At 40.6% G+C, this 10,529-nt stretch overlaps 1 protein-coding gene across 1 annotated transcript; it reads right to left on the reverse strand.

Annotated features, from left to right (window-relative positions):
- Positions 1-5,989: 5,989 nt before the first annotated feature.
- On the reverse strand, positions 5,990-10,006 carry LOC117670383 (metallothionein B-like). Its single transcript, XM_034425467.3, has 3 exons — positions 9,760-10,006; positions 7,606-7,671; positions 5,990-6,230 (listed from the first exon to the last, which is right to left on the reverse strand). Exons 1-3 carry the CDS (start codon positions 9,788-9,790, stop codon positions 6,136-6,138), a joined length of 192 nt encoding a protein of 63 aa, XP_034281358.1. The 5' UTR covers positions 9,791-10,006; the 3' UTR covers positions 5,990-6,135.
- Positions 10,007-10,529: the final 523 nt, after the last annotated feature.

Consider the following 10,529-nt stretch of genomic DNA (forward strand, 5'->3'; position numbering starts at 1 on the left):
CCCTTCTAGTTTTGTTAATTTGTACACCAAGGTATTTGTTTACTTTACCTAGAGATTTCAACGAGAAATGTTCATTTAGCTTGTTTACAAAGATTTCTCTTCTCTCTTTGTGTTTTCCTATATATAAAATATCATCTACATAAATCAATACAAATTCAATGTGATCATCACTCTTTTTGACAAAGAAACAGTTATCAGCAGTGGTAGCGTTGAAATCCATGGTCTTAAGTACTTTTACCAAGCAATCGTACCATCTTTTGCCAGATTGCTTTAATCCGTATAAACTCTTGTTCAATAGCCAAATTTCATTTTTATTAGTGTATTGACTGTGAGGTGCTCTTACATATATTTCCTTATCTAGTTTTGCGTGTAGGTACGCAGTCTGTATGTCATATTGAAATACATCAAGATTGAGTGCGGATGCTACTACTAGAGCTGTTTTAACACTCTCTGTTCTTACTGTGGGGGAGTACGTGTCAGTATAGTCCTCCGGATATTTTTGTGCATAACCTTGTGCAACCAATCTAGCTTTGTATAAGGTATTGCCTCCTTCTAGGTTCTTAATTTTATAAATCCACCTGGTACCAATAATTGTTTTATCTTTAGGTGCAATTGCAGGTGTGAATACATTTAATCCTTGCAAACTTTCCATCTCTTTTTTCATAGCTAGTTCCCATTTTTCCTTTTCTTCACGAGGGAGTTTTAATACTTCCTCATATGTATTAGGTGTTATTTGTTCACCATCCATATGCATTATGTAATCTCTGTATTTATTTGGTATTTGATTTCTGTTGTTCCTAATAGCTCTTTCTGGTTTGCTATGGTAGTCATGCAAATATCTTGCTTCCTTTTTTGTTAATGTGTCTGTCTTTATTTTGTGTTGACTATTTGTCCATGTTTTGTTTTTGTTTTTATTTTTGTTGACATTTTGATTTTCTATTGTCCTTTCCTCACGAGATTTTGTATCTTTGCATTTATTTGGAAATATTTCATTAAGATGTAATTTAGACCAATTGGCCTGTTCATGGAACACAGCTGTTCTGGAAACTATAAATTTATTATTATTATCAATGAATCTGTACCCTTTGGTGCCAGTTTCATATCCCATAAATCTTAGTCTTCTGGATACGTTTTCTCCCTTTCTTCTCAACTGTTTAGGTATGTGTACGTCTGCAGTGACCCCAAATATGTGCATGTGTGCTAATTTTGGTTTCCTATTATACATCACCTCATATGGTGTCTTATTCACAATACTGGACCAGGTTCTATTTTGAGTGTAATTTGAATAATGTAAGGCTTCTGACCAAAATTGTTTGCCTAAACCAGCATCCTCTAATGTGCACCTAATCATGGTTTGTAATGTGGAATTCTTTCTCTCTGCAATCCCGTTCTGGAACGCAGAAAATGGACTAGACGTGTAATGTAGCATTCCTCTATCCTTTAACCATTGGGAGAATTCTTTAGACATGAATTCACATCCCCTATCTGTCATAATTTGTTTTATTCTGATATTATGTTGTGTTTCTATGCATTTGTAAAATTCCTTAAATTTTTGAAAGGTTTCATCCTTGTGTTTTAATGTGTAAACAAAACCATAGCGACTGTAATCGTCTACTATTGTTAGGAAGTAACGTTTCCTATAAGTGATTGATGGAGTTAATGGGCCAACTAAGTCCATGTGTACTAAGTCAAAAATTTTGTTAGTTGATCTGGTGGATTTTTTTGGCCTGGGACTAGTTTTTAGTTTAGTAGATTTACATACTGAGCATTCCAAATAATTTTCACAATTTTTTATTTTGACACCTTCTGCGTGTTCAGTCATTTTTTGTACTACAGGAAAACTTGCATGTCCTAACTTCCTATGTAAGATGTGAGCACACTCGTCATGAATTGGTTTACCTATTTTTGGTTTCTTCTCATTGTGTGTATCTGTGTGATCATGAGATATTTTACATTCATCATTGCCACTGTTACTAATATTTTCATCATCTGCCTCAATACAATCTTCCATATTTGAATCAATGTTATGTAACCATCTTTCTTTTGTTATCAGATAGGGTAGGCCTCCTTTAATCATCACAGTGCCTACATTTGTTTTATTCTTTTCTAGAATTGCTTTTCCCTTTGAGAAAACTATATTGATGTCAGAATCTCTGCTTAGTTTTATGGCACTTAGTATGTTATGAGGTATTTCTGGTATTAACAATACCCCCTCTATTTTTCCTAGACTAGGCAAGGTCACATTCCCTCTGCCTAATACTTGAACTTTTTCTTGATTAGCTACCTTTATTACAAACTTATCTTCTGTAAATGAAGACAATATATTTTTGTTATTAGTGGTGTGATTAGTTGCCCCAGAATCAATAAGCCAATTATTGTTTTCATTTTGTTGCGTTTTAGTGCTGTCTTGTTTATTTAGTCCATTCAGTGAACCAGATTTTCTCTCTTTTGAATTTTCTCTGCCCCCTCTACTTTCTCTGTAATTTGGTGGGCTTCTATATTTATGTCTATCTGTTGAAGACTGTCTATAATTGTATTTATTCCTATATTCTGACCTATGTCTTTCCTTTGAAATTTTGGGACAATCTCTTCTATTGTGTTCCCTGGACCCACAATTGTGGCATTTAAAAGTTTCATTATATTTTTCTTGGAAAGCTACCTTCCTAAAAGATTTGTGTTCTGTGTGATTGCTATAACGATTTTTTCTTGAATTGTCTTCTGCTATCAATTTGTTAGACAGACTTTCTATTGATAAATATCCTAGATTGATGGTGTCTAAGTGTGACATAAAACTATCCCATGATGAATCAAGTGAGTTGATAATAACACTTTTCATTGTTTTATCTGAAATCACTTCCCCCCTCAAATGCAGCTCAGCTCTTATTTTGTTTAAAGATATTAAATGCTCACTTATGGAAACCCCTGGTTTTACTCTGGAAGAAAAGAAGTCCTTAGACATTCTTGTGGTGGTAGCTACACTATCGCTGTGAAACAAATTAAACATGCATTGAATTATTTCTGAAACAGTTAGATTTGGTTTGATGCTATGATACATTGCAGGAGACACGCTAGATATTATTAAGAAAAATGCCTTATGGTGAAAATAATCTATTTTTAAAGTCCAAGGTCTTCTTGGGGGACTAGTGATAAAAAATAGTAAATTTTCTTTCATAAAGACAACCTGGAGCTGTTGATACCATTCTTGTAAATTAATGCCATCAACCCTAAGTTTTGGGAAGTCACTGGGTAAGTTACCCACATTATTTTGTCCATTACTTACAACCTGAGGTAGTCCGTGGTCTCGCAAGTGTAGGAAATTGCAAAACGGCATGGGGATGCTCGCAACGAGTCTGCGCGGTTCTCTGGCCAGTTCAAGTCTTTCCGGACCGTCTACGTAGTTTCGCACATGCGCGTTGTTCATTTCTTCTTTGACGTCGTCGTGGAAGGTTCTCTCCATTGTAGCTCGCTCGCTCCGCTCCTCTTCAGACGAGTCGGTCTCTGGCTCGGTCTTAGGAGTTCTGATGGCGGCGACTGTTCTTCTCTTTCTTTTGGGTGCGTTGGCACTTGCTTCGGTCTGCGGTGTAGGGCGGAATCGACATGGCTCTCTGGGCTCGGGCGTCGTCGCTCTCGAAGTCAGGATGGGAGCGTGCAGGTCTTGAAGTATCGGCTTGTTCGCTTGCTTCTTCGTTGGCGCTTTGGAAATTTTTAATTTTGGCCCAAATGCAGCAAAAAGCGTCTTCATTGCTGACTTTACTTGGGATTTCGTTAAGTCGTCTTCATTTTCTGATTCTGGCTCTTCCGAAGAGTTTGAATCCTCCTTTTCACTTTCGTTGTCTGATAACGTTTTTCGCGCCAGAAATTTTGAACTGAGCATTTTGATTGGCTCTGCTTCGCTCACTTTGGAGGCTTGTTGAAACCAAGATGGCTGCCATTCAAAATTTCGCGCGGGATCACATTTTTTCTTTTTCATAACGACTTTCTCTGTAGTCATATCACTCACAGTTGTTTGGTCTTTGGGTTTCTCTTTAGCGATGTTTTTCTCTCTCGCTGCTCCGCTGTTCTTCAGCATTTCTTGGAGGTTCGCGATGAGGCTTTCATCATTCTTCTGGCTTTTTAATAACTTCAATATCTCTGACCTGAGTTCGTTATTTTCTATTTCGATTTCCTCCTGGCCATCATTTTCATTTATTAATTCTTCTTCTTCAGTGGTGTATTCTTCGGATTCTCTCGAAATCGCGTTTGTGGATTCGTTGATTATTTCTTGTTCAGTTTCTATTTCTTTGCTGTAGGCCCTGGTGTTGGGCCTATCTTTCTTAGACATTTTTAGGTATTTATTGAGTCAATGAACCATCCTCTGCTACCAGTTTGTTGCAATATTTTTAGGATCAGACTCAATAATAATAATGAGAGTTAGAGGTTTAAATATATTTCTCTTTAATTATAATAGGCATTCTATATTCACTGAATATTCACAGATAGAAGCGAAGAAAATGGTGAAGGTGGCTCCTTATATATACAAAGGGTGGAGCCAAGAGTGGGAGTGGTGAATTATGAATACATTAAGAGTCAAAGAATAAGTTAACCCCTGATATCTCATATATACATTATTTACACATTAGGGAATAAGGCATTTACATCTGACAATTTTCTTGCTTTCATACAAGTCCACTGCATATGATAATAAGTACCTGGGGTCAGGTAAATCCATTTCTCTTATAGGGCAGGTAAAAAGTAGACCAGGTAAGGACTCCCACATATCCTTTCCCAAAATGGCAGCTTCAAGATTCATGTTTCTCATTCCCGGCAACAAGGGAATTCTGGGAGTTGAAGTCCATACATCTTAAAAGTGTCTGAGAAATACTGAGCTATACAGGAACAAGCTTCTACTTGTAGGTTTATCATCTCACCTTGGGATCCACGCAGGGCCATCCCTGCCCCCAAGAGAAAACTTACCTGTCTGTCTCTCCAGTTTTCAGCCACCTCGTCTCTAAACAGATTACTTCCTTCCCACCTCCTGCGGTTCCTCTGGTTTGCCTGCAGCCCAAGATGTCATCTCTCCCGTTTTGGAACAAGTTAGGTTATAATTAGGTTGATGAGACTTAAGGTGAGCCCTCCTTGCTCTTTAGGTTTCCACCTGCTCACATAAGAACAGGTGCTGCCCTTTCTCGTCTCAGGAAGACAGGGAGGGAAGAAAGAAGGAATCAGCAATGCAGGAATTAGTACAGGTAGTCCTCTACTTACAACAGTTCATTTAGTGACATTCAAAGTTTGCAACGGCACTGAAAAAAGTGACATTTTTTCACTTGGGACCATTGCAGTGTCCCCATGGTCACAAAATTTCTTATTTGGATGCTTGACAACTGACTCACATTTATGACGGTTGCAATTATGATGGGGTTATGTCAATGGTGAAATCCAAATTTTTTTACTACCGGTTCTGTGGGCATGGCTTGGTGAGCGTGGCAGGGGAAAGGATACTGCAAAATCTCCATTCACACCCTACTCCAGGAGAATACTGCAAAATCTCCATTCCCACCCCACTCCAGGGGAAGGATACTGCAAAATCAGCTGGGACTCGGGAGGCAGAGAATAGATGAGGGTGGGGCCAGTCAGAGGTGATATTTACCGGTTCTCTGAACTACTCAAAATTTCCGCTACTGGTTCTCCAGAACTGGTCAGAACCTGCTGAAACCCACCTCTGATGTGCAGTCCTATATATCCTGAATACACACTCTCTCTCTCTCTCTCTCTATATATATATATATTAGTGTTCAGGATATATAGGCTATTTTTACATATATGTAAAATCCACTCTGTGGCTCCAAAAGCAAGCAAACCACATTGCAAATGGATTTAGAACACCGTGTTTAACGAAACCGAGATATATTCAAAAGACTCGGCCCAGAGTTCCACTGTAGCGGACCACTTTTAAAACCAGGTTAGTCACTTGAAGAAGCCCACTCCCCAAAAAACAGAAACCCAAACAGGCTGCGTTTGTCTGAAGTCAGCTTTATTTTCATGCTCTCAGGCTTTTAAAAAAACACAAGGGCAACACATGTCGCTGTAGCCTGAAAAATCGTTATTTACTGCACCACAGATTTAACATAATTACAAAAAGAAGTGGCCAGGGGGGGTTCAGGGGCAGCAGCTGCATTTGTTCAGGGAAGGGTCTTTGCAGACACAGCCTTTCGCGCAGTTGTCACAGCTGGCGGGGCAGCAGGAACAGCAGCCTGGAAGGAGCAGAGAGAAACAGGAGTTGAAATAACGTGAGAAATGGGGTACAGTAATCAACTTGGGATACTTGAAGGCAGGGTGGATAAAAATCAATGATTTTTTTAAAAAAATCAAAAAAAATCAGATTTTTTTTATTTAAATCGGATTTTTTTGATTTTTATTGAATTTATTTTAATAAAAAACTTTTGGGGTAAAAATCTATCGTAAGATAGTTTTCTATTTAAGATACATCAATAATTTAGTTTATTCAGCATGAAATGGAGCTTAGTTATGTAGCATGAGGCTGTGTATTCTGCAACACTGGGACTATCGGTGAGTCAACAGCGGGTCAAAGGAGTAGCAGAGATGACAGTTGCTCTTTAAAAATTATGATTTAAATCGAGTTGATTTAAATCAAGCCTTTTTACTAGTGATTTAAATCATGATTTAAATTGTGATTTAAATCAACTCGATTTAAATCAAATCCACCCTGCTTGAAGGCATAGCATTGGGTTTTCTATATCAGACTGAACTGAACCAGTTCAGTTCCCACATTCAATCTCAATGTGACTCACGTTTCCAAATGGACAGTCGTATTTTGCCCCATTTACACACCCCAATAAAATGTTCAACCAAGAAATTTATTGTAGCTTCCCCCCTATCTATAAAACCTGGTTAGGTTGACCCAAGACAAGAACATCATCCTTGCTCAGAATAAAATTCTCTAGAATGCATAGGGATTAAACCTCAACGACATCGTAATGGCATACACCTTAGAATTGAGCTGGAAGGGACCTTGGAGGTCATCTAGTCCACCCCTTGCTCAAGGAGGAGACACTATACCATTTCAAGACAAGTGGCTGTCCCAGTCTCTTCTTAAAAACTTCCAGTGTTGGAGCATTCACAACTTCTGGAGGCAAGTTGTTCCACTTATTAATTGTTCTAACTGTCAGGAAATTTCTCCTTAGTTCTAAGTTACTTCTCTCCTTGATTAGTTTCCACCCATTGCTTCTTGTCCTGCCCTCAGGTGCTTTGGAGAATAGTTTGACTCCCTCTTCTTTGTGGCAGCCCCTGAGATATTGGAAGACTGCTATCATGTCTCCCCTAGTCCTTTTCATTAAACTAGACATACCCAGTTTCTGCAACCATTCTCATGTCTTAGTTTCCATTCTAATGGAGACTTCATAGAGCAATTACATGAACTGAAACTTTAACATATTTCAAGAGCATTCGCTCTATATCTAAACCCACAGACACTTATTCATGATAGTTCCAATGGGACTACTTAGTCTTGTCAAACCAGATGACTTACAGCGTCCCCTCTTCTTCTCAAAAACCTTGACCTTTGGATTTGAACAACCCCCAATTGATTTTCCAGAAAATAAGACTTACTTTTTTTGCACGAAGTACATTTGCAGTTTTTGCATTTGCAGGATCCATTGCAGGAGCAAGAGCTGCCTGAAATGTTAAAGAAAGGAAGGGAAAGAACAAAGGTAATTGGCTGAAACCATGATTCAAACCCCTTTCATTACAACAAGTTATCTCCAGATACAGGAACAGTTCACAAATTTCTTTTCTCAGCTGAATCTTTTTTTGCCCGCTTTCCAGGACAATTAAAATTTGTGCAGGGCCTTAAGCAATTAAGACTTGCTCAAGTTTGACATCAAGATGTAGCATTGAACAACTTGGAACAGCTCTCCGCTTATTGGGGTTGCTAGTTTCATGCCAAGGATCTAGGCCAGGTTTCTATGGAAGCCCCTGCGGATTTTTTTCCCCCAGCCTCCGGGAGATTGTCAAAACTGCTAGACTTGTAGAAAATCAAGATATTTCTTCAAAGGAACTAGTGGCAAAGAGAACAGGCAGATTCATGGCAATTTTCTTCATTTCCCAGTGAGTTTTAATTCTACATTTGCAAAAATAAAAATAAAAATACCCAACCCAATTTGGGAATAAATTAGCAACAGGAAAACCAATTTCCCTTTTGGAACAGCTGCTAGGAGTTTTTTGAAACACTGAAAATTTGAGCATAGTATCCCTAACAAGATGGGAGTTTGCAAAAGCTCTTAAAGCAAAAATAGATTTCAGCCTCAGTTTTTAATAAAAGGCTGCAAAAAGGTTTAGAAACCAATCTTTCTGCAAAAACTAAGTCCCATTTCAGGTTAGTGAAGTAGCCATTTAATAAATGTAGCCAATGTAGTGCCGAGAAAGGAAATTTATGGGCATCCTAGCATTTTAAACCAGGACTCCGGAGATTTTTTTCCCCCCTCTTCGAAGTCTCCCTAGTGCGCCCAAAACTCTTCCTACTTAAATGTGTGTGCCTACGCAGAGAGAGGGAAGACACCTCAGGTTAAGCCATGCACTTAAACCATGGTTTAACAGACCTCATAGTTTAATCACATTAAGCCACAATTTAACCATGGTTTTATAGGCTTCCAAAGGCACACGCCAAAGCCAGAACTCTTTTAAATTTTTAATTCGTGATTTTATAAACTGGGTGTTTTAATCTGTGTTTCGGCCAAACTATTTAATAATTTTAAGGGATTTTTAATATTTGTATTATCTGTATTTTATCTTGGCTGTTCACCGCCCTGAGTCCTTCGGGAGTAGGGCGGTATAGAAATTTGATTAATATATAAATAAATATAAATAAATAAACTACAGTTCTACAGCATGCGTTGCCCGCTTAGTGTCAGGCAGCTGCACGAAATAGTTAATAGCAGCTTCTGTCCGTGGGGGGGGGGGCAGCTTAGACCCCCCCCCCTAGTTACAGACCAGACACCCAGAAAGAGTTCTGGGGTGTTCGGGGAGAAGAAACGGATCTCTCTTGGAGCACAACTCTTAGGAAGTTGTGGCAGCTTCATCCCTGGAAGCTTTCAAAAAGGAGCCTGGATAGCTCTGCAGACAAGGCACTGCAATTTAACACCAGCTGTCTGCAATTAAAGTAAGATCGAATCCGGCCAGGCTCAAGGTTGACTCAGCCTTCCATCCTTTCTAAGGTAGGTAAATTGAGGACCCGGTTTGTGGGGGCAATAAGCTGACTTTGTATAAAACATACAAAAGTATGAAGGCTATTGCTTAACGCGTTGTAAGCAGCCCTGAATCTCCGGAGAAGGGCAGCATATAAATCAAATTAAAAAAGAGAGAGAGAGAGACTGGACTGCCATCTGTTAGAAATGGTGTAGGCAGGGTCTCCTGCTTGGGCCGGGGGTTCGACTAGATGACCTCCAAGGTCCCTTTTCCAACTTTGCACGAAGGAGACGGATAACCCCACCACCACCGCTTTCCCAACCCATTGAGGTCCGGCAAAGACTCCAGCCCAACGAAAGCCGCGGAGACCATAGGTTCTCTCTCCGCAGCATTTTCCGCGCATCTCTTTGCGCTAAACACATCCTGGCTTACTGGTTTCGGGGCAGCCGGTTCCCCGCAGCAAAAAACCGGGTTTCTAAATTGAGGAGGGGTAGTTTTTTTTTTTTTAAAGACCATGCAACCCCCCCTCCCCCCGCCCCCCAATGCAGGACTGGTGGGAAACCAGAAGCTTAGACTTACCGGTGGCGCAGCCGCAATTCTGAGGATCCATCGCAACGAGAGAGAAAGAGAACGAGCGAGAAAGAAGCGCAAAAGAGCCCAAGGCGAACGAAACAGGCGAGGATGCTGGAGAGCTCCCTTGCCGCCGGCTTTTTATAGCGGCCGCGAGGTCAGCGAGGCGTGTGCAAAGCGCCCATCCCTCCCTCCCTCCCTGTCCTGCGCACGGGCCGCGGCCGGAGAGGGGGCGGTGGTGAGGATGAGCGCAAAAGATCCGCTTCAGCGCCGCGCGCAAAGCCTCGAGCTCACCCCCCTCCACGCTTTTGCAAGAGGGCGCCCGCGGGCGCCCGCTGTCCCTGGCCTCCGTAGCCCAAGGGGGGTGCAGCAGAAACGGGCTACCTTCTCTCCCCACGCTAAGCCACCCCGAAAATTAACCTTAGTTTATCCCCTGGAGCGAATGTAGGCTCCGGGGTGGGGTGGGGTGGGGGGCGTCATTGATTCGAAACGGGGTCTGGGGGAGCCTCACCCGGTTGATCTCCAGGCAGCTGTGGAGGGGGTCGCCCAAGCCTGCCCTGGGTCCTCATTCTGTGTAGCTGGAAGCCTAACTTCTCCCATTGCTAAATTTTAATTTGAATTTTAAAAGGGGTATTTGAATTGTTGGGCCAAAAATTGTTTAATATGTTTTTAAAACTGTTCTTAAATTTTTGTATTCTTTGTGTTTACCTTTGGCTGTTCATCACCCTGAGTCCTTCTGGAGAAGGGCGGGATAGATAGATAGATAGATAGATAGATAG

The sequence above is a fragment of the Pantherophis guttatus genome, chromosome 11, assembly GCF_059756535.1.
Source record: "Pantherophis guttatus breed Tessera chromosome 11, ASM5975653v1, whole genome shotgun sequence".
Classification (NCBI taxonomy): domain Eukaryota; kingdom Metazoa; phylum Chordata; class Lepidosauria; order Squamata; family Colubridae; genus Pantherophis; species Pantherophis guttatus.